Source organism: Salvelinus fontinalis, chromosome 29, assembly GCF_029448725.1.
Source record: "Salvelinus fontinalis isolate EN_2023a chromosome 29, ASM2944872v1, whole genome shotgun sequence".
NCBI classification, from domain to species: Eukaryota; Metazoa; Chordata; class Actinopteri; order Salmoniformes; family Salmonidae; genus Salvelinus; species Salvelinus fontinalis.
This window is the reverse complement of record NC_074693.1, coordinates 36,906,109-36,931,187: the sequence shown is the minus strand read 5'-3', so window position 1 is coordinate 36,931,187 and position 25,079 is coordinate 36,906,109. Positions and strand designations below refer to the sequence as shown.

Below are 25,079 nucleotides of genomic sequence, written 5' to 3'. Positions count from 1 at the left end.
TGTGCCTGCAGGGATGCCACCATCATCTTTGACCAACTGGGGGATCTGTCCATCCGTTTGGATAACCTGCAGGTTACCCGTGGACGTCCAGAGGGGGCTCTGTCAGTTCCATCTTCCAGCACTCCCGCTCCGGTGCCCATAGAGCTGGGAGGGGCTGCGCGTAGGAAAGCTGGAGGAGGGGCCTTCAGGTGCACCATCTGTGGCCGCAGAGGGCATACTGCCAGTCGGTGCCGGGTTGGTCCGTCTGGGATTCGAGGCAGCAGGCAGGGCACTCTGGCGTCACCCCAGGTGAGTCTGCACCACTCTCATCCAGAGTCCTCTGTTGTCCACCTGTTTGTACCTGTTTGTTTCCCTGAGTTCTCCCCTCATTCCCAGCATAAGACGCTCGTCGATTCAGGCGCAGCTGGTAATTTTATTGACAGAGCGTTAGCCCTTAGTTTAGGGATCCCCATTATTCCTGTGGTTAGACCTTTCCCGGTTCACGCTCTGGATAGTCGACCATTAGGGTCCGGGCTAATCAGGGAAGCCACCATCTCCCTGGCCATGGAGACGCAAGGGGGTCACGAGGAGAGAATCAGTCTCTTTCTCATTGACTCTCCTGCGTTTCCCGTGGTACTAGGCCTTCCCTGGTTGGCTAGTCATAACCCCACCATTTCCTGGCAGCAGAGGGCTCTCATGGGGTGGTCGCGAGAGTGCCTGGGGAGGTGTGTAGGGGTTTCCGTTGGTGCTACCACGGTGGAAAGTCCAGACCAGGTCTCCACCGTGTGCATCCCCTCAGAAAATGCAGATTTGGCTTTCGCTTTCTGTAAAAAGAAGGCGACTCAATTACCACCCCATCAACGGGGGGATTGTGCGATAAATCTCTTGGTAGACGCTGCACTTCCCAGGAGTCACGTGAATCCCCTGTCACAAGCGGAGACGGAGGCTATGGAGACATATGTCTCTGAATCCCTACGTCAGGGGTACATTCGGTCCTCCACTTCACCCGCCTCCGAGTTTATTTTTTGTGAAGAAGAAGGATGGAGGTCTGCGCCCGTGCATTGACTATCGAGGTCTCAATCAAATCACGGTGAGGTACAGTTACCCACTACCTCTTATCGCCATGGCGATTGAGTCAATGCACAGGGCGCACTTCTTCACTAAACTGGATCTCAGGAGTGCGTACAATCTGGTGCGTATCCGGGAGGGAGACGAGTGGAAGACGGCGTTTAGTACCACCTCAGGCCATTATGAGTACCTCATCATGCCGTACGGGTTGATGAATGCTCCATCAGCCTTCCAATCCTTTGTAGACGAGATTTTCAGGGACCTGCACGGGCAGGGTGTAGTGGTGTATATTGATGACATTCTAATATATTTTTATATTTTATATTTTTAGTCATTTAGCAGACGCTCTTATCCAGAGCGACTTACAGCAGAGTGCATACATTTTACATTACACATACTGAGACAATGATATCCCTACCGGCCAAACCCTCCCTAACCCGGACGACGCTATGCCAATTGTGCATCGCCCCACGGACCTCCCAGTTGCGGCCGGCTGCGACAGAGCCTGGGCGCGAACCCAGCCCAGCCTGGGCGCGAACCCAGAGACTCTGGTGGCGCAGCTAGCACTGCGATGCAGTGCCCTAGACCACTGCGCCACCCGGGAGGCCGTATACTCCGCTACACGCGCCGAGCATGTTTCCTTGGTGCGCAAGGTACTTGGACGACTGTTGGAGCATGACCTGTACGTCAAGGCTGAGAAATGCCTGTTCTTTCAGCAGGCCGTCTCCTTCCTAGGGTATCACATTTCCACATCAGGGGTGGAGATGGAGAGTGACCGCATTGCAGCCGTGCGTAATTGGCCGACTCCCACCACGGTTAAGGAGGTGCAGCGATTTTTAGGGTTTGCCAATTACTACCGGAGATTTATCCGGAGTTTTGGCCAGGTGGCTTCTCCCATTGCCTCACTGCTGAAGGGGGGTCCAATATGTCTGCAGTGGTCGGTTGAGGCGGACAGGGCTTTTGGGCACCTAAGCGCTCTGTTTACCTCGGCTCCCGTGCTGGCCCATCCGGATCCCTCTTTGGCATTCATATTGGAGATGGGTGCGTCCAAGGCTGGGATTGGAGCCGTGCTCTCTCAGCGCTCCTGCACGCCACCAAAGATCCGCCCCTGTGCTTTCTTCTCGAAGAAGCTCAGCCCGGCGGAGCGGAACTATGATGTGGGGGACCGGGAGCTGTTGGCTGTGGTTAAGGCTTTGAAGGCATGGAGACATTGGCTTGAGGGGGCTAAACGCCCTTTCCTCATCTGGACTGACCACCGCAACCTGGAGTACATCCGGGCAGCGAGGAGACTGAATCCTCGTCAGGTAAGGTGGGCCATGTTCTTTACCCGTTTTATGTTTACCCTGTCCTACAGACCAGGTTCCCAGAATGTGAAGGCAGATGCACTGTCCCGGCTGTATGACACAGAGGAGCGGCCCATGGATCAGACTCCCATTCTCCCGGCCCCTTGCCTGGTAGCGCCGGTCGTGTGGGAGCTGGACCCGGACATTGAGCAGGCGTTGCGTACAGAGCCCGCTCCACTCTAGTGTCCCGTCGGGCGTCGGTACATTCCGTCTGCTGTCCGTGACCAGTTGATCTATTGGGCCCACACATCTCCCTCCTCTGGTCATCCGGGGATCGGTCGGACGGTGCGCCGTCTGACTGGGAAGTACTGGTGGCCCACCTTGGCTAAGGACGTGAGGGTTTATGTTTCCTCCTGCTCGGTGTGCGCCCAGTGTAAGGCTCCCAGGCACCTGCCCAGGGGTAAGCTACATCCCTTACCCGTTCCACAACGGCCTTGGTCACACCTGTTGGTGGATTTCCTGATGGATCTTCCTCCTTCACAGGGAAACACCACAATCCTGGTCGTTGTGGATAGTTTTTCTAATTCCTCCCTCTGCCCGGTCTCCCTACGGCCCTACAAACCGTGGAGGCCCTGTTTACACACGTCTTCCGGCACTACGGGGTGCCTGAGTATATAGTGTCTGATCGAGGTTCCCAGTTCACTTCGAGAGTCTGGAGGGCGTTCATGGAACGTCTGGGGGTCTCGATCAGCCTCACCTCGGGTTTTCACCTCAAGAGTAATGGGTAGGTGGAGAGGGAGAACCAGGATGTGGGCAGGTTTCTGCAGTCCTATTGCCAGAACCGGCCGGGGGAGTGGGCGGCGTTCGTGCCCTCACTCCGCCACTCCTCTACTAACCTCTCCCCCTTTCAGTGTCTATTGGGGTACCAGCCAGTTCTGGCACCATGGCATCAGAGTCAGATCGAGTCTCCTGCGGTGGACGATTGGTTCGAGACATCGAGGGGGCCCCAGCGTACTCCGTCCGTTCCATCCTGGACTCAAGGCGTCGGGCAGGGGGCCTTCAGTGGTTGGGAGGGGTATGGTCCGGAGGAGAGGTGCTGGGTTCCGGTGGTGGATGTGTTGGACCCTGAACTTCTACGGGAGTTCCACTGTCGCCGGCCGGATCGCCCTGCGCCTTGACCTCCAGGTCGTCCCCGAGGCCGGTGTCAAGGGGGGGGGGGGGGGGCGGGGGATACTGTCAGATCTAGATCTCTTGCGCCTTCTTGAGGCATCAAACTGTAAGCTTAAAGCATCAGACAAGCTCAATGCATTTAGTTAATTTTGTTAAAACACAGGGTGTGTTCATATATGGAAAAATACACGTTTAAAAATGTTGAGCAATAGATTGCTCGAAAGAACAGACAACTTTTGGTCACCAAAATGTTTTTTTTGTTGGGACAAGAAAAAATTGACAAATCAACAGTTGTATATTTTCAAAATTCATGTTTATCTTTTTCAATATACCTACATGAATATAAAACAAAAGTTATTGAAATCAAAATATTACTCATATTACGCATAATATGCTTTGTAGCACCTATGGAGTCTTAAAGCAGGCCTGGGTAAATATGCCAACTTTGATAATCATTTTTCAATTATGCTTTTAGATACAAATGTCCAATATATGTCAACAATCCTTCCTCTGAAGGACTCTTCTATTCATTACATTTTGTGAAAATCTCAAATCTGGTTCTTTTTTTTTGTTTAGGTTTCGTGAGGACCCACTGAGCAAATCAACGTTGTTTCCACGACATTTCAGTGAAATTACATTGAACCAACGTGGAATAGAAGTTGAATTGACGTCTGTGCCCAGTTGTGAATTACTCACGAAATGCTGCTTTCCATTCTGCCGACCTAGCCACTGTAATTTCCCATTCAATTCAGCTGTAGGTTAACGGTAAATGGTTAGGGATTATCTGATCAAAAGTATTATATGGTATGTATTTTCATTTACTTTTATTACTTTGAATGAGCACTGAAATATCCAGTATATTTAAATATATCTGCTTTTTTAAAGATGAATAAGGACATTCTGAGGGATGTATTCAAACTAAACCCCAACCGTTCCACTTCACTTTTTAGTTTATTTGTGGCGTCTAACTAATGAACTGATGCAAAGTGTGTCACAGCAAATGTTTATTACCCCCACAAAGTCTGATTCACTTCAAACTGATCTTCCCACACAGATAGTCTTTCTCACTGTATGACTCTTTCACAGTTTCCCTCTCCATATGTTATTTTCTGTAATCTCAACCCATTTATCCTGGCTATGCTTCATGGGGTCCCAATTTACTCTCCCTCCCTGAACATAAAGTTTTAAAAAAGCCTGTGACCTTCTGTGTTTGTATCGCCTTATGGTTTTCTCTGATCTGTATGGTTGTAGGCAACTATATGTGTGTTTATACATTCATTACATAAATCCATTCATATGCACATGGTCTTCGAGCTCCAGTATTCCCCGTGGCTGTCACACATGGAACGACCTGAATGCTGATGCAAATACAACACATTCTGAGGCCCTCTGGTTGGAAATCATATGGAAATGGGTTGGCCCCATCAAAACAAAAAGATCACTATGGATTCTCTCTGAACATGCTGCATGTCAGGCAATCGGAGGGGGATATGCTTCCGTTACCTTGTCATTCACAATGCTCTTCCCGTCCCAGGCCCAGCCGCGCTTTGTGAAGTAGTTGACGGTGGCAAACTCGATGAGGGCGGAGAAGACAAAGGCGTAGCAGACAGCGATGAACCAGTCCATGGCCGTGGCGTAGGCCACCTTGGGGAGGGAGTTACGAGCACTTATACTCAGGGTGGTCATTGTCAGCACAGTGGTTACACCTAGGGGAACAGCAAAAAGTTTCAGTTTGGTCAGTTCCCTTTGATTATCATTCAATCATTTTAAGTACCTTATCTACAGATACCATGTACAGCCAAGTAATTACATTCTGGTTAGCAAAGAAGAGTAGGCGTATAGTAATAACATGGTATAATGGCGACTTAATATACAGTGTTACTATTTTATGTGACATCTTGTACAAAAGGCTGTGGAGAAATAATAGTTATCACAGTGTTGTAGAATAGATCGAAGTTCATCATATCAGAGCTGTAGCTCTGTGGAGCAGAGCATGTTGGGCGATCTCCAGCTCCTGTGTTCCCTCACTAGTTGGCCAGTGTGCGTCCTGGCTGATATGTAAATTTAGGTACATATTCGAGTCGCAACAAAATTGAATATAATGTTGCAGATATGGTTCCGAATGACACAATTTGTGACCTGTTTCAGGAAACTAGGCGTATGTCGTGGGTCACTGCTTCACAGGAGAACCGTTTGAACGTAAACCTTTATTTTTTATCAAAATGCGCTTTTGGCAGAAATGCCTCCTCGAACATTTGAACTTTCATGTGCCTTAATAACAAACTTGTATGCTATCTGTAAATACGAATACACATTTTTAATTACGAGCCTCATTGGCTTAGCCAAAGAAAAAGCCAACAACCTTCCCGCTAACCATGATTGGCTGAGAAAATGAGTGGGTTGGACATGCCGAGAGATGAGTTTGGATTGGTCTGCCATATAGCACGCTTCTGTCTATTTGAGCTGGTCAGTATGCCTAGGTAATCCTGTCTAACGTGTATTAAAACTGCATAAGTGTTGATCTCCAATTTCTGGAGGACAGTTTTATCGAGAAGGAGATGGAGAAACCACCTGTCTCCGGATTACATCTTCAAACGAAGGGCAACCATGTAATCCGACAGGAGACACGCCCAACCATGAATGATGTAAGCTACATTTTCAGATATGACATGTTTCTTATTTTGACAGAAACAGCCATTTGCTTGGCTAGTTATATCCTAATGTTAGCAAGCTAACATTGAACCTGGTTGGTTAGCTACTTGCAGATTCATGCAGGGTAGTAATGTCATGAGTTGTCATTATGGTTCATTATTTACCTAGTTAGCTAGCTAACATTAGCTGGCTGGCTCGCTAGCTAACATTACATGTATGACCTTATTATTCATATCTCAGAGCCATTTGCTCAGCTAGCTAACATTGAACATGATTGGATAGCTCCCTGCAGATTCATTTTTTTATTTCACTTTTATTTAACCAGGTAGGCCAGTTGAGAACAAGTTCTCATTTACAACTGCGACCTGGCCAAGAAAAAGCAAAGCAGTGTGACACAAACAACAACACAGAGTTTCACATGGAATAAACAAACATACAGTCAATAATTCAATTGAAAAAACAGTCTATATACAGTGTGTGCAAATAAGGTAACATAAGGGAGGTAAGGCAATAAATAGGCCATAGTGGCAAAATAATTACAATTTAGCAATTAAACACTGGAGTGATAGATGTGCAGAAGATGAATGTGCAAGTAGAGATACTGGGGTGCAACGGAGAAAGAAAGAAAAAGCAGTATGGGGTTGAGGTAGTTGGATGTGATATTTACAGATGGGCTATGTACAGGTGCAGTGATCTGTGGGCTGCTCTGACAGCTGGTGCTTAAAGTTAGTGAGGGAGATATGAGTCTCCAGCTTCAGTGATTTTTGCAATTCGTTCCAGTCATTGGCAGCAGAGAACTGGAAGGAAAGGCAGCCAAATGAGGATTTGGCTTTGGGGGTGACCAGTGAAATATACCTGCTGGAGCGCGTGCTACGCGTGGGTGCTGCTATGGTGACCAGTGAGCTGACATAAGGCGGGGCTTTACCTAGCAAAGACTTATCGATGACCTGGAGTCAGTGGGTTTGTCGACGAATATGAAGCGAGGGCCAGCCAACGAGAGCATACAGGTCACAATGGTGGGTAGTATATGGTTCTTTGGTGACAAAACGGATGGCACTGTGATAAACTGCATCCAATTTGTTAAGTAGAGTGTTGGAGGCTATTTTGTAAATGACATCGCCAAAGCCAAGGATCGGTAAGATAGTCAATTTTACGAGGGTATGTTTGGCAGAATGAGTGAAGGATGCTTTGTTGCGAAACAGGAAGCCAATTCTAGATTTCATGCAGGGTAGTAACGTCATGAGTTGGGATTATGCTTCATTGTTTACATAGCTAGCTAGCTTCCTTAACAAAAGACTACGCAAGTAACCATTTTGGGTGCATTCGTAAATTCAGCCTGGCCATCTACTCCGATTTCAGAGCACTCTCGTCTGAGTGTGCCAGAGAGCGCAGAATAACTGATGAATTTACAAATGCTCAACACCCTTTGAATATGGCCGATATCAGTAAACGTTGGCAGAAAGCATAATTAAATTGTTGCCAGCAGCACAGTTAGTCACCAACGCTCTGGATAACATGAAAACAGCCTAACCAGCTCTGCTAGGGCGAGTAAAATGGTCAGAGTGGGGTGTTCTCTCAGTATGTGTCTGGAAGTAGCTAGCAAGCTAGCCAATGTTAGCCAGTTAGCTTGGGTGCTTGACTGCCGCATCAAAGTTCGGATCAACCCTACTCATCGGCCAGAGCGTCCAGTGTGCGCTCAATGCGAAACGCTCTGAATTTACAAACGGTCAATCTGACAGCACAGTTGCAGTCACCATTGCTCTGGATAACATAACAGCCTAACCAGCTCTGCTAGGGTGAGGAATGTTCAGTGAGTTGTTCTCTCTCACTTAGATGTCTGGAAGCAACTAGCAAGTTAACTTGGGTGCTGTTAAGAGATGGGTACGGCTAAGGCTTAAGAGGGTGTGAACAATGCTGAATGGGTGTAGACAATGAATAGTTACTCAATAGTTGTACCAAAACATTCAAAGGCCATTTTCTCAAAAGTGAGTTTACAAGTTTATCAACTTTCAAAGCAAAATTACTTTCACATTGTTCGTCAAATGTAAGAGTACGATATTCCATTTTGTAGCTCTAAAAGTCTCTACTTTTATCCAAATTAAAAAACACAATTTGAAATGTTTCTACAGAAGATGGTCGGTCACATTTCACGCGTACAACATCTAAAGACCTGCATTACTATCCTGAGAGCTTTTCCATTTCTAAAAAGACGTATTTGGGCGTTTTTGGAGCGTTTGTTCAAGCTTTTTCAGAGCCCCCGTACTGCACAACGAGGATGAAAAAGTCGGTGGATGGGGTACGTTTCTCAAAAAACAAGTGAAATCGTTAAAAAAAGTGTCTGGATGCCATTTACATCAAACATGAAATAAAAACATGCAAATAAGAGATGAGCCTGTATTCACTCAAATTGTATTTTTTTAGAACTAAGGTTGAGAATAAACGCTTACATTTCTTGAACCAATTTTTTTTCTTATCTGCAGAAAAGACATGAATTCGCTGCCCACTTCGCCGAGGTTGTAGTATCTGTGGCACTGAAATATGAGGAGCCTTAAAGGGACACGGAGAATAATAAACCAACCGACGCCCCCTATTCAGAGCAAACCCAATCCTATCCTGAAATGTCCTGATCCTTTAAAGCTGGTTACACAACTATGTCCCATTCTACATACACACTAACCATTCTACATACACACTAACATACAGTACTAACACCCTCAAAAGTGTATGCCAGGCTAACACAGCCTCCCTTCAGTATTACCAAACCAATCTACCAGTAAAGCCTGGAACAGACATTCCACCATAAACGGGATAAAAAAAGGTAACTTGTAAGAGGTAATTATCACGAAACCTAAATTATTTGTATCATTTGTATTAAGCAGAAAACATGATACTTATCATACAGTAACTGCTAAAATGAACCAATTTTTTCACTAGTTGGAGTTATGTGGCCTTTAGAGTCATACAGCTCCAGGCTACATTTTTCACTGCCATCTTCAGTCAAAAGTTGCTCTGTTTACATTATTCATTCAGAAAGGTTATTCACACCAGAAGTTGCCGACTTTATAGTGTAATGTGCTTATACTTTATATAATATATTGTGTTTATCATGTGCGAACGGTAATCATCTCTGCAGTGATAGCACTCTGCTGACATGTTTTAAAATGACCAAATAAAATGGGTCAATCAATGTCTGCCCATGTGTATAGAGCATATTTTTGCAGTCTATGTTAGTCCATGGGGGAATATTAACCCAATGAGCCCCGCCGTTGCGCCAGTGTGATTTAGGACTTCTAACCCCTTTTAAACGTTGTATTTGACCTACATTCTGGGTTGCACCATTGCATTTGTCTATTTCTTCTGATTAACGTGGAGTTGAACTTGAGCGGTGTTTGTGAGACGAGGGTGCATTCCGAAGGGGCCGGGTCTTTTTTTAACAAAATCGTCTGTAGCATCAGAATGGTTTGAGCTTCAAACTATTGAAAGCTGAGACTCTCAGGAACACCCACTTGTGACATGTTTTGCTCCATGAAGCTCACAAACTACACGAGTCATTAGAAGGTCAGGTGTTTTTCTACATAGAAGATCATAGGAAATCCCGGGATAAAGTATCTATACTACTGTAATAAACTCACATAGTTGCTGTCACAAACTCCACACAGTTGTCACTGACAAGTTGAATATTCATTTCCCACTGATCAAACAATTTCTGTACTTAGAGAATTCATATAAATTCATTTTAATCAGGTCTTTGCTTTGGCAGGCCTTATTTCTTTATTGACATTTGTCAATTAAACTCATGAATGCAACTGTTTATGTCAAATTGTTTGGTGTTCTACCTGTATCCCTGGTTGTCCTGAAGAGAAAATGGTAAAACACTTCATTGTGAGGCTAAATATAAGGGCTGGACATGCAGATAAATTAAAGTCAGATAAATAAAAACACCTATTTTTGCTGAGGTCTGGCATTGGCTACCAAACAACCCCCTGCTTTTCGTAAACGGGCTAAGTTCTGATCACACTATTAAGCTAGCCCTCCTCTTGGCCCCTAGCGCTAAATTCAATTACCTTGCTATGGCAGAACAAACACTCACTTGGCTTTTCAGGCGGTCGCACAGGATCACATTGGAACAAGTGTTGCTCATTCATTACACAGTAATACAAACAGCTATACCGCAGAGTGGGTCGGAAAACAGGCAAACGGACACACAGGGCACATCTTCAAGGCTCCTGGCACCACACAGCAACACTGAACTGCAATTAGGCGGTCTGCATGACATGATAACTTGCCACTACTACGTCACCAATGCAGGACCAAGCCAAAATAAAACAGGGAGGAGGAGATAAAGAGATAAAGTGAGTAGTGAGACAGGGTAAGAAGAGGACCAATGCTTGGGTAAGTAACAAAAAAAATGGTGGGAGAAAGCAGGAGAGATATCGATAGAGCAAAAGGGTTACACACAAATGCTCTCAAACTTTTGTGCATATCTCCCTTTGACATCAAAGCAGGATAGGTGGCCCCATACTCACCAAACACAGTCCTAGCTGGCACGGACTCTCTGTTCAGCCAGAAGGACACTTGGGAGAGGATGACAGTCATGATGCATGGTAGATAGGTCTGTATCACAAAGTAACCAATCTTCCGCTTCAAATGAAAATGTGCCGTCATGACAGTGTATTCGCCTGTAGAGAGAAATAGTGCTTTATTAACTTATACTTCCCAAACTAGAGTACCACTCTTTAAAGGGTAGCCATATTCATTCACGTACAATTATAGTAGTTTTTTTCACTGCGAATTCATAATAATATGGATGTGGATACTTTGGGTGTGATGTGCAATGTTAGAAAAATGGTATACTTTTCAAATTTCAAACAAGGCCAATTGAATTGAGCATTGCACATGGTAACTGTATAACCGCATCTGAAAACTAAAGCACATCCGAGGACATTAAATAATGCCAATGACGAAACAGCATGCACGACTCGTAACGGGAGAATATCTAAAAGAAGAGCCCAAGATTAGAGATGAGTAGAGAAAGATGTGCGTTACCCATGGCAACAGAACAGAGAAATATATCTCATTTGTTGTGATTCTGCAATAAAGGCCTTGATACTGCCACTTGGCAGAAGGAAAGCGTGATTTTTGTTTCTGGCTAATCGCAAAATATTTGGTATCCCTGTTATTCAAGAGCACTTACAGTATTGCCTGCTTTACACCCATTTAGAGGGAGTCTTAACGCTTTCCACAACAGGTGGAGAACATGGGATCATATGGACACTTGACTAAGTGCTAGAGGATCTGGCCTACGCAGGTGATCTCGCTTTTCTTGCAAGTTGACATCGGGACGTGCAGGCAAAAAAACTCAGAAGTTGGCAGACCGCACGAATGGCAGGACTCAACATCAACATTCAAAAAGACAAAAAAACCATTAGGGTGATCACCAAAAACCAACATCAACAACCCTGCTGTGGAAGAGGTGGATGAGTTCATTTGTCTTGGGAGAAAGATGAGCGAGGACGGCAATTCCCTGAGCGACGTGACCACCATGTTAAGACCAGTGTGGAGAGCTAAGAACATCAGCCTATCACTCAAAATCTGCATCTTCAAAAGCAATGTCCTCAGAGGTGGATGGAGGTATGTACGTAACCCTTCTGCCACAGCTAGGGTTGGCAGTGCCAGAGACATGGATCTCACCCTTCACCCCTGGCTGAAGATGAAGACCACAGATTGGGCTGTTGCTCTTCTGCCCAACGGGGGCGGGTGGAGGTGTGTGGACTTCACTACCTGGCGTCAGTTTGGGGAGGATATCAACAGCCGGATACTAAGATCCTGGGCCACCAAGAATGGGAAATACTGAAGATACTAATCTCACCCTCCAAACCCGGTGGTGTCCTGGAGACGGTGGTGGTGAGGGACTTGCATTGTTCTAAAGCAGCAGATGGGAGGTGGCTAGCCTGCCTTCCCCTATAGCTTGTTAAGTCAGCCACATTTGATGGGTGGGTAATGGAGTAGACCAGGGGAAGGATGCCTTCCCTGCAGATGAGCAATACACTCTCATTACAGAATGAGGCAGGAGACATAGGGCAGCGCTGACATAGCCCTCTCTTGGTGTAAATGGAGATGGAGAGCCTGGTTCTAGACAGCTTCAGCCTCCTGTCGGCACTGATGACGCCAGCACGCCTCCACTTGAGATGCACATTTTCATGAATTCCTTCAAATGTACAAATATTAACTTTAAGTTATGTTGTCATTTCCGGTCGACTCATTCGCTTTGGAAAACACCCCGTGTCCTCTCTGTGACTCAATGTAAAAATACAACAAAATTAAATGATTCTATAAAACAATTTAGCTGTTATGTTTGTGGCCCGATGCAAGATGTCCCTCACACTCAAGCCTCAGAGTACAGTTAGTCGTGCCAAACGACCTAGTTTACCGCAACGGTAGACTAGACACTGACACGGCACTAATGAATGATTCATTTAAACACAATCAGCAAATATGTAGGGGATAATAAAACGAAGGGATTCAGTGACGGGGGCTCCTCCGTATTTCACTTGGACAACGCTCTTAGTGGCACTTAAGCCCAGGAATTCAATCTTTTAAGCACTGCACTTTCAGACCAGTGGCATATGACTGAATCATTTAGTTGAGATCGTAGGGCTTTCTCCTCAATGAGAACAGATTAGAAATTCCCATTGGATGTTAAAACATCCAACAGTAATTTTCTCTACATCGTTGGAATGTAAACTTATGGGTAGTAATGGATAGTGGCACTAAACCCGGGAGTGTGTGATGTCTAAGTGAAGGGGAAGAAGAAGAAGGGAAGGAAGGAGGAGGAGAATAGATCCACGCTGCATAGAACCAGACTGACCTGGTCAGGAAGATCCTCAAGAGTGTTTCAAACATGTAGTGACTTGTGTGACGAGAGTGCTCCCCAGAGACGCATGCGGAGACATGCAGAGGGGGGCAGATACTAATCATTGACGATCACTACATTGGCCACCGTATTGATCCGCTTTGCTGCCAAAGTCATGGTGACAAGACAATCCATGACACATAGCTGGAGCGCATCCTGGATTTCTCTGAGGTTTCTCTCTGGCTTCTCTGTGGCTATAAATAACTATTATTCTGTATTTTCCTAGGAGCTTTAGGCATTATTCAAAGCAGCCAACATCTCCCTAGTATATTTTGCTTTTATTTCAAATGGTGGAGCTCAGTCAAGAAATGTAATGTAATAAAAAAATATATATAATTCCACGGTGCCTTCTGCTTTCCCTCAGTATTACACATATTTTGTAACACCCCTAAAATCAGATGAAAAACTGCATTTCGAAAGGTCACAATGCTCAATACTGACCAACAACCTGTTCGCCACACAGCTAAAACGAGCCTGTCTGTCTCTTGGTGGAGTGTGTGTGTGACTGTCGGATACCTCTCCTTACGCTAAGGACTCCCCTCCAACCCCTTTGTTGACAGCTTTTTTTCCATCTGTTCCTATACACAGACTTTTCCTTCCCTTTTTTACTGTGTGTTTGTTTCACAGCCCAGAACGCAGCATTTCTTCCCCATTTATCGCTCTGGTGCACTTTTGTGAGACAAGGCTTCTCTTGTGTCTTACGATGGCTCCAAAATAAGACCAGCAGCAGCAGTACAGCTCAGGAATAAGGAGGCGGTCCTCCTTTCAGAACGGAGCTCCCCTGTGTGTCTGAGTGAATGGCAGCTCCTATAGCTGTGCTTCTGCTTCCTCTCCAACCGACAGAGTAGAACAGGAGTGTTCCCCTCTTGCCTCCCGTAGGAGGCTGCGCACCTGTGTCTCCGAAGCCTTTGTAGTCCGATTGGTCCAAAGTTAAGTGGAGAGTCTCTTGTTTCAACAGTCAAAGCAGAATCGGTTGTTTTGTGCAGTTGGTTCCCTAGTCAGACTAGTCGCAGCTTTTACAAATAAGCTCATCAGACATGAGAGGACTGTTTCAGTATGATAGGACAGGGACTGAACATTCTTTCAGCCTCTGTTATCCACAGGCTGGGTCAACTAATAGTGTTTCGAAACCTGGGTTTCTAGTACTCTTGGGGAGACTTGGCCTATCCACAATGGGGTCTTTGGAGGATTTCATAAGAATCTAGGCCTAGTCCTTGGTTCCAAAAGAGGGGGTTCTTTGGGATGAGTGAGATGTAATTGGGGGATTTAGTAACCAAAACGGGTTGAGAACCACTGAACAAACATATGCAGCCAGCAGTGACAAGCACTAAACGTTGGCCAATTACAAAGTGATGTTGAATAAATTCCTATACATGCCCACTGTCCTTCACAGATACTCTGATTTCGTTTCTTTTCACCTTGTTGCATTTGGTGGCAGCGATGGGATCCAGGCCTGCATGGGGAGCATGTGCTTATCTAATTGAGTGAAGAACCAAGTGAAATACCGTTTTTTCTTTTCTTTTTTTGCTTTGGTAGTCTTTTCACAAGTATGTGGTAAAATTTCACAACTCAGTACAAAACTCAAAACAGATTAGCAAAAAAGGCAAAAAAAAAAAAAAAAATGTTAGGCACATTTCAAATCACTAAGTACAACACACAAAATCACACAGTAACTTTTTCAGCAAACCTAATCAGTGTTTCATCTAAAAATACCTTTCATATAAAGTAATTGCCTTTCACAATACTTTTTATATGATTCTCTTGTCATCTGTTTAAATACATTTGACCATCACTTAATCCAACTGCGCGTACAGGTTAATCACTTAACCGTTTGGTTAACCTATAGATTTTAAACTGGTTTGTCTACTATATATGGATTTTGAGAACTACAGACATACAATATGTGTTTGTAAAGTATAAACATCTAAATGACATGTATGTTACATGATAACCATACCTAATGACTACTCGTTATTGCTAATTGATTTCACATAGTGGTAACCACATAAAACGGTGTGTGTACACTTGCAATTTCTTTCAACATGGAGCAGGATAGACGGCAAGGGAGAGGAAGAAATCAAAGAGCTTGTGGACAAGCGGCCCGTCAGAGGTGGGCATGGACCCCATCAAAGGGGTCAAAGACATGGGCGTGGGCACTGTCAAAGAGGTCAACGAGGTGGGCATGGGCACCGTCAAAGAGGTAGACATCAGAGAGAGTGAGGCAGAGGACAGGGAACTGTTGTGTCAAACGAAGTCCGGGCCATCGTCGTTGACCATGTTGTAAACAGAGGCCTTACCACGGCAAAGGCTGCCAGCTTAGTTCACCCCAATCTGAAAAGATCGACCGTCAATTTGATTATGAGAACATTTCCCCAAGAAAACTGTTAAGTCTGCAGGATATGTACTATGCTTTACCATGACATTTACAGTAAATTACATATTGTAATGCATGTAAATTCACAAAACATATTAAAGTATTCTTACAGTATGATCTATTGACAGTATACTCTGTTCTACCATCAGAACCGAGAGAAGACCCCATAGTGGTGGCCATGGCCGTGTGCTGACTGAGCAGCAGGAGTGGGCAGTGGTGGAAATAGTGAGGGCCAGGAATGAAATACGTCTGTCTGAAATAAAGCAGGCCATTGAGGAGAACGATGACACCTTTGCCAATGTGGCATCCATCAGCCCACCAACAATCGCCCACCTTTTGAGGAGGCACCAGGTATCTATGAAACACATTTACCTGGTGCCTTTTGAGAGAAACAACGACTGGGTGAAACAACTGCGGGCCGAGTATGTTCAGGTACAGCACTGTATACCGTATTACTGTTACTATTAATGCACATGCTACTTCACAATATCATATTGGAACTATCCTGTAAAAATAACTAACTAAAATATATTTTTAGAGGGTGGTGGTGCTTGATGCTGCTGTGAACCATCACAAGTATATCTTTGTTGATGAAGCGGGCTTCAACCTGGCCAAAACTTGACGCCATGGGTGGAACCTCATCGCCCAACGAGCGATCATCCAAGTGCCTGGACGACGTGGGGGAAACATCTCCATGTGCGCCACTATCTCTGAAGATGGTGTGGTAGGACGTAGGCCATTACTTGGATTCTACAACGCTGCACAACTCATTGTGTTTCTCAATTGAATTAAGCAGGTCTGTCACGGTGAAGGGGGTCACCTATGTCATTGTCTGGGACAATGTCGGGTTCCATCATGCAGAGGTGGTTCAGGCATGATTTCGGGCCCATCCCCAATTCGTGACCCTATACCTGCCCCCATACTCTCATTTGTTTTCAGCATGGTGGAAGGTGTATGAAAGCCATCCCCATGAGTGTGCCACCCTCCTGGCCATGGACGAGGCATGCAACGACATCAGTGCAGACCAATGTCAAGCTTGGATTCGCCATGCCAAATGTACTTTTCCCAGGGTGCATGAACAATGAGGACATTCATTGTGATGTGGATGAGAATTTATGGCCAAATGTTAAAGACAGCCTTGATGCAAATGAATGCGTGCTAAACATTATGTTTTATTTTGATTCATTACATTTTTTATTATTATTATTATTATTATTATTATTTTTGCATGAATTGTAGAGGATGTCTTCATTGATCACACCTTTGATTACACATTGGATAGATATTATGGGAAATATAGATATTCTGTAAGTTTTGTTGGGTAATTTAAGTGTATGTGAAAACTGTGAAATCTACTGTAATTTACAGTACTGTAGCATGTCACTTTCAACACTTCTAAGGATGAGTTCAAACACGTACTATCTTGCATTGTTTGCTATTGGATTAACGTGCCGTTAAAACGACTAAATTGAAAAGATATCATTATGTGGTGTTCTGGGGATTAAACCAATATTCTTATTACATTTCACAATGAACTTATATTTTGAATCAATGGTTGTGTGGTGATGTTTACAATCCAAATGAATGCACAATGACAGGTTTGGAATGAAAGACTGGCTGCGTTACAAGTGTGACCAGTTTGGAGTTTTGTACTAAGAGTTGTGGAAAATGTACCAAATACTTGTGGACAAAGTACCAAAACGATAAAAACCACGGTAATATCCTGAGTTTACCTGTGCTGGACTTGATGGTTTCTTGGCCCACTGTTTGGCCGAGCAGGTCGTACTGGTTCAAACGGGAGCTCTCTCCTTCCACCACCACAGAGTCTGCAGGCTTACTGGTCCAAACGTAAGTCACCTCTGACATTGTATAGGCATCTAAGATCACAAAGAGAGTACGGGTAACACCATCAGTGTGGCATTTGAAAATAGCGCAGTGATTCATTGTCATTTCTGATCATTTAATAGAAACGTGTCTATAAAGTCACTGAACTGTTTAAGGGTTGTATCATTTCCGACCAAAAAATCTACTCCAGATGCTTATCTCAATGACTGTTGTGCATTTTGTTCTCATTACATTTTGTTAGGCAACTGAAAGAAAATGACTATTGACTTAAGAAATAAACAACTAGTATAAATGATATAGGATCCAAATCACACCATATTAGTGTGTATATGTACAGTACCAGTCAAAAGTTTAGACACCTGATCATTCAAGAGTGTGCAAAGCTGTCATCAAGGCAAAGGGTTGCTACTTTAAATAATCTAAAATCTAAAATATATTTTGATTTGTTTAACACTGTTTTGGTTACAACATGATTCCATATGTGTTATTTCACAGTTTTGATATCTCCACTATTATTCTACAATGCAGAAAATAGTAAATATATAGAAAAACCCCTGAATAGGTAGGTGTCCAAACTTTTGATAGGTACTGTATATACTGAGTATACAAAACATTAAGAACACCTGCTCTTTCCATGACATAGACTGACCAGGTGAATCCAGGTGAAAGCTATGATCCCTTATTGATGTTACTTGTTAAATCCACTTCAGTCAGTGTAGGTGAAGTGGAGGAGACAGGTTAAAAAAGAACTTGAGACAATTGAGTCATGGATCGTGTATGTGTGCCATTCAGAGGGTGAACAGGCAAGACAAAATATTTAAGTGCCTTTGAACGGGGTATGGTTTTAGGTGTCAAGGTTCTGGTTTGTGTCAAGAACTGCAACGCTGCTTGACAGTTTCCCGTGTGTGTCAAGAATGGTCCACCACCCAAAGGACATCCATCCAACTTGACACAACTGTGGGAAGCATTGGAATCAACATGAGCCAGCATCCCTGAGGAACGCTTTCGACACCCTGTAGAGTCCATGCCCCTACGAATTGAGGCTGTTCTGAGGGCAAAGGGGGGTGCAACTCAATGCTAGGAAGGTGTTCCTAATGTTTGGTATACTCAGTGTATATAGAAATGTCTTATCCTCTTGATATCCGTGTCTCTGTATAAGACACCCACGATAAGGAAGATGTGATGGTTTTGGCAGCCATCGCATCTTCCTAATCGTGGGTGTTTTATACAGAGACACAGATATCAAGAGGATAACACATTTCATATAGTAAACATTGACAAACAGTGAGTCATCAATGCCATTAGGGAATCCTATTCTCTCCCTGCGAGTCTTGCTGCACCATGAAAACACTTAACATATTAACTCATCTTGACATTTAAAGTAAGGCTTGTATTATTAATTGGTTATTGGCAATGGATGAGTTTCCCCCTATAGTCGATTGACGCAGACATGCGTCAATCAATAAACATAATACAAAAATCCCCATCAAAATCCGTCTGTTTAAGCTAGAGATAGGCGGATGTGCAGGATTGAACCTATGTCGGCCTTCCAGATCTGCAGTGGAAAGTGACAGAGCTGCAGTGCTGTTTGGCAGACTAAGAGGCGTCCTGAAATTCGGTCTTCTCACAAACAAACGTCTGGAGCGTCTGAACGGTTTGGCCCACAAGCCCCACGGGACTCGTCTGAAGTCGGTACCGTCGATTTGACAACTTCTGTCTATTGCATCCATTATGGAAAGGGGAGACACTCACAAACACAATGGTGTTCTCCGTTTGTTCTACGACACCCACGAGCGTCTCAATGTAACTCAGTACTGGTTTCTAAAATGAATGGAAGTATGGACATACACTAAAAAAACTTCTTTATGATTTCTTTTTTGACTGTCTGTTTAGCCATTTATGAATGTGTTATTCAATGTGTTTCTATGGGCTACAGCAGTAAAAGACACATTCAGGCCTGAAATAAAAAATCTAATAGCTAAATGATCCATGGTATGACCATCTTAAAACTATTTCATATGTTGGCTTAGTAGAACCCCCCCTCCCACAGGCGTAGACTTTTAGCTTTTAGGGGTTAATAGGCCAAACATTTTACAGCCAGGAGATGGCTTGCAGTGTACTTCACAACATGCAATGTCACATACTGACTCACTAAGCTATTTTTTTTGCTTTTAAGGGCTGAAGCATTTGGTCCCATTTCTTTGTTTTGTTTATCGAAACAATTCAACACCCTCAGTGGTTATGCAATGATTATTGCTGTAACTGGCGGAAGTTTGTAGCAGCAGAAACCAAATCTATTCTTATCCTTGTGTCTTTCCTGGTCTTGATTCCCCTGTTTGTTTGTTATGGTGTGGGATTTTATAAAGGTATTAGGCTCAAATCAAGTGAAGTAAAGAAATTATATTCTGCCTCTTGGAAATGATCAAATGTGATGGTGTTGTTGACATGGAGGAGAGCGAGGAACAGCGCTGAATGACACCAAAAACAAAGGTCACAGTGGTGATTCATTCAAACCTGGTGGCCGCAACTACAGTACCAGTCAAAAGTTTGGACACACCTACATTACTCACTGAAGGGTTTTCCTTTATTTTGACTATTTTCTACATTGTAGAATAATAGTGAAGACATCAGAACTATGAAATAACACAGTAACCTAAAAAGTGTTAAACAAATCAAAATATATTTTCTATTTGAGATTCTTCAAAGTAGCCACCCTTTGCCTTGATGACAGCATTGCACACGCTTAGCATTCTCTCAACCAGCTTCATGAGGTAGTCACCTGGAATGCATTCCAGGTAACAGGTGTACCTTGTTAAAAGTTAATTTGTGTAATTTCTTTCCTTCTTAATGTGTTTGAGCCAATCAGGCTGCTGATTATCCCGCACACCTGTCACCATCGTCAAGCGCCCCAGCGCCTCATGACACTCACCTGGACTCCATCACCTTCTTGATTATCTTCCCTATTGTAGGTTTCTGCTTTTCTTTTCTTAGTCAACCTTGTGTTCTGTTTCATTGTGTTCTGGAACGTAGCCCTGTCTTTCATTTTTGTTCGTTTCACACCTGGTCTCATCCGCTCCCTATTTAGTTCAGTTATTTCTGTTTGTATGGTTGTGGGGTATTGTTTTCTGTAATTAATGCTCAGGGAGAAAAAGGTGTAGATTCACGCGCAGAGCACGGCAGATGTTTATTAAGCCTTTGCAGAAGGCAGGAATCGTGGTCACAGGCAATGGTCAAACACAGGTAGGCAGTCAAAAACAAACATACCTCACAACCATAAAAAACCCAGAAAGAACTGAACTAAATAGGGAGCTGATGAGACCAGGTGTGAAACGAACACAGGTGAAATCAATGAACAAAAATGAAAGACAGGGCTACGTTCAAGAACACAAGGTTGACTAAGAAAAGAAAAGCAGAACCTTACAATAGGGAAGATAATCAAGGAGGTGATGGAGTCCAGGTGAGTGTCATGAGGCGCTGGGGCGCTTGACGATGGTGACAGGTGTGCGGGATAATCAGCAGCCTGATGACCTAGAGGCTGGAGAGGGAGTATACGTGACAGGTAAGCTACTCCAGTCTATATTTGGCCATGTGTTTTAAGTTATTGTCCTGCTGAAAGGTGAATTTGTCTCCTAGTGTCTATTGGAAAGTAGACTGAACCAGGTTTTCCTTCAGGATTTTGCCTGTGCTTAGCTCTATTCCATTTATTTTTATCCTAAAAAACAAATTAGTCTTTGTCGATGACAAGCATATCCTTAACATGTTGCAGCCACAAAAATATGGAGTGGTACTCAGTAATGTGTTGTGTTTGCCCCAAACATAATGTTTTGTATTCAGGACATAGTTATTTTCTTAATCACATTTTTTTGCAGTTTTACTTTAGTGCCTTTTTGCAAACATTTGGAGTATTTTTCTATTCTGTACAGGCTTCCTTCTTTCCACTTGGTCATTGAGGTTATTATTGTGAAGTAACTACAATGTTGTTGATCCATCCCCGGCTTTCACTTATCACAGCCATTAAACTGTTTTAATGTCACCATTGGCGGTGAAATCCTTGAGCAGTTTTATTTTTCTCCAGCAACTGAGTTAGGAAGGACGCCTGTATCTTTGTAGTGACTGGGTGTATTGATACACCATCTAAAGTGTAATGAATAACTTCACCATGCTCAAAGGGATATTCAATGTTTTATTTTTTTCTACCATCTACCAATAGGTGCCCTTCTTAGTGAGTCATTGAAATTGTTCGAAATTCACTGCTCGACTGAGGGACCTTACAAATAATTGTATGTGTGGAATACAGAGATGAGGTAGCCATTCAAACACTATTATTGAACAAAGAATGAGTCCAACTTATTATGTAACTTGTTAAGCAATGGTTTACTCTTGAACTTATTTAGCTTTTCCATAAAAAAAGGGGTAGAATACTTATTGACTCAAGATATTTCAGCTTTTCATTTTTTATTCATTTGTAAACATTTCTAAAAACACAATTCCACTTTGACATGATTGGGGTATTGTGTGTAGGCCGGTGATACAAAATCTAAATTGAATCCATTTTAAATGTAGGCTGTTACACAACAAAGTGTGGAAAAGTTAAGGGGTGTGAATACTTTCGGGAAGGCTCTGTATTATCCATAGAAGGATGCTTTTGCATTTTTTGTTTTACTGGTGTTTCTTAATTTACTATAGGACTCCCAATCAATTGGATCTTTAGTTCTACGGTACTTAGCACGGGCTTTATCCCTTTCTCTCAACAGATGTATTAAGTCAGACCCGGCAACATATGACACATGACCTATTGAGCAACTCCAACTAGACACATTTGATTCCTGCATGCATTTCAAATCCCACTTTCTTTTTCATGAGAGTCATGCCCTGCCGCCCTCAGTGACCCTGTCTTTCTCTGCACTTGTCAATCATGCATTACTCACAGCTGCCAAACTTCAGGGGACATGAGTGGAAGTCCATGGGGAAATCTTCCAGATGCATGGGACACTCTGCGTGAACCGTCAACCTAGATACAACACACATGGAGCACAATGCGTCACTGTAACATCCAAACACACACACACACCCTGGGGCCGACCAAACTGTGCAGGCATACATCCTTTTCACCTTGTTTATTTTCTGCACTGTTCCATCAAATATGGTTGATGTGAACCAGCACGCAATAGTTACGGCTGTTATGTCGTGTTTGGTAGTGTCAGAATGAACAACCAATGGAGTTGTACCAAACAAGCATGAGAGCCTCTTTTAATCTAAAATAAGGTGCAATCAGTAATAAACCAGAGTTGATGGAAGCCAAAGCTATAGGATAGAGAATGCTTATAGGGCACACAAACTATGAGTATCCCCCAGATTTATAGTGGGCTATTTCTGAAATATATTGCACTGTGTGCAGTGGAGATGCTCTCTATCTATATCAATTCCAGCCTAAAGGACCTGACAATGCTCTTTTCCTAAGTGATTCCATTCAAATAGCCTCTGACTGGGCAATGCTTTCATCTGTATTCTACAGGGACTCACTTGTCAAAATAATGTCCCCTGTCATTGGCACTGAGTGAGTCAAATATCGCAATAAATAACATAATTATTGATTTAGGGGGGTTACTGCGGCAAAAGGGAGGCATACACCGAGACTGGTTCGATGAGGAGAAACAAGGGGATATGTGCTCCATGCAATGTGTGTCATGTATTCAAATGGAATTTGTTTGGGTCGAGGGTGACATTGGGGGAGATTGGGTACGGTGGTCGTACTTTTGACTGTGTTTTTCTGTTCCACATGAATTGAAAGAGCACGCTAACCCTGCTACAGTAATAATATTTCATTCAACTTCATTAATCATTTCTAACACCAATTTAAATCGTTTGGTTTGAGCTGTATTTGCCTCATGGTGTAAAGTAGGGTGCCATCGTCTTGAATCCTCAGTAGCTTATTGGGCATGGTCATGTTGTGAGCCACCGACTTCTTCCCGTTGTGGAAGAACGTGTCCGGAGTCCATATTTTACTGGCCATCAAGTTGTTCAGCCGCAGTATGTCCATGGGCCCGTCGAATTTCAACCTCTCGTCTTTCCAGCTTTGCCGGAAGAACACGTCTATCGTGTATTCCTGTGGGCAGAAGGAACGTTGTTGTCAACAATCGGCAATCATCCACAGGTGACGATTACAGACAATACAACTTTGAACCGTAAGTGCACTTAAAAAAAAGATGTATAAAAATGTTTTATTGCAAATTATTTCTGCACTGTGAATATGAAACCTGCACCTTCACCTAAAAATGGCACAATATCTTCTGCTGTACCACCTGCCTTTTTGAACCTTCCTTAGCTGTCAGTCCCTACTATATTACAATTGCTCTGAAAGTTTGCCTAGCCATTAAGTGTTGGCCCAGTAACCTTAATATCACTGGTTCGAATCCCCGAGCTGACGAGGTAAAAAATCTGTCGATGTGCCCTTGAGCAAGGCGTCTGTTAAATTATTCAAATGTAAAACAGATAAATCACAAGCAGCACCTAGTGAGAGGCTGTGAAAACAGCCTGTGATGAAGCTTAGGTGGATGGCACCCTTTCTCTCTGTCTTATCCCCTCCATACAATGCAGCCCCTATAACATCCATTACTGACTCACTGCTCCTCCTGCATACACTTGGGCCTGCCATTAATCCACACCGAATGGGAGTTTTATGTTTTTTCTATAGAGCGGAGCAGCCTATACAAGGTGAGGTCACTGGTGTTAGTGTGCCATGTACCTATCCTACCTATCCAACCCCCACTACCTGATTTAGCAGCCTAGCAGCCCTGGAGCAGTGGCGCCATGAGATACTTTACTGAGGTAGAACAATCTCCCTCTCTCTCTCCTCCTGCTTCTCCCTTCATTCTCCAAAGGATACCTGGCTTGTTACAGCCTCCAGGGCAAAGGGTACTGAAAGAGGTGTGCATGTGTGCTTACTAGCTGTGTTCAAAATCATATGAGCTGGAATGAAAAACATGCCTTAGGTGTGAGCACATCACAGCTTATGAGACCACATGTGCAATGAAAACAGTCAATTCGTCATTTTACCTTCAGCCACTAGTGATTTGATGGCAACAACAGATAACAATATTCTGTGCTTTATCAAAGTAGATTTGCACCTCATGTAGTCCACTGGACTCCGTATAGAAATCCCAAAGATTGCTATGTGGTGTTATCAATCATGTCACGCCCTGACCATAGAGAGCGTTTTATTCTCTATTTTGGTTAGTTCGGGGTGTGACTAGGGTGGGTGATCTAGTGTGTTGATTTCTATGTTGGCCTGGTATGGTTCCCAATCAGAGGCAGCTGTTTATCATTGTCTCTGATTGGGGATCATATTTAAGCAGCCATTTCACCGCTGTGTTTTGTGGGATCTTGTTTGTGTGTAGTTGCCTGTGAGCACTCCATGACTTCACGTTTCGTTTGCTGTTTATTGTATTTGTGAGTTTCCTTTATTAAACATGTGGAACCCAAATCACACTGCACTTTGGTCTGAGTATATTTCCAGGTTCGTACGACGATCGTGACACTACAAGCTACCATCAACCATGCACACATTAATAAATTATAATATTGATAGTCTCCCTAGGCGTGTAAGGCATGGCTTTGCATCAAGATGATCGTACACATCTTAAGTTAACGCTCCTTACCACGACATGGGACACACTCGCCTAGTGAATACTTAATGGGAACTTATGCCTAATGTATATGTTGCTTTTAGGGGTGATAGGGTTTGAATTCTGCATTGCTCGTCAAATATCATAAATGTTTCATAGATAACAGCTGA

At 43.7% G+C, this 25,079-nt stretch overlaps 1 protein-coding gene across 3 annotated transcripts in view; it reads right to left on the bottom strand.

Moving 5' to 3' along the window:
* LOC129827940 (gamma-aminobutyric acid receptor subunit alpha-2-like) overlaps positions 1-25,079 on the bottom strand; it is a 57,138-nt gene that overhangs the window by 14,439 nt on the left and 17,620 nt on the right. For all 3 annotated transcript variants that reach the window (XM_055889241.1, XM_055889240.1, XM_055889242.1), the window contains 5 exons: positions 23,170-23,390; positions 22,213-22,295; positions 17,173-17,316; positions 10,679-10,831; positions 5,004-5,206 (listed from right to left, as the gene is read on the bottom strand). In XM_055889241.1, coding sequence (XP_055745216.1) covers positions 5,004-5,206; positions 10,679-10,831; positions 17,173-17,316; positions 22,213-22,295; positions 23,170-23,390 — 804 coding nt within the window. The remainder of the gene's footprint in view (positions 1-5,003; positions 5,207-10,678; positions 10,832-17,172; positions 17,317-22,212; positions 22,296-23,169; positions 23,391-25,079) is intronic.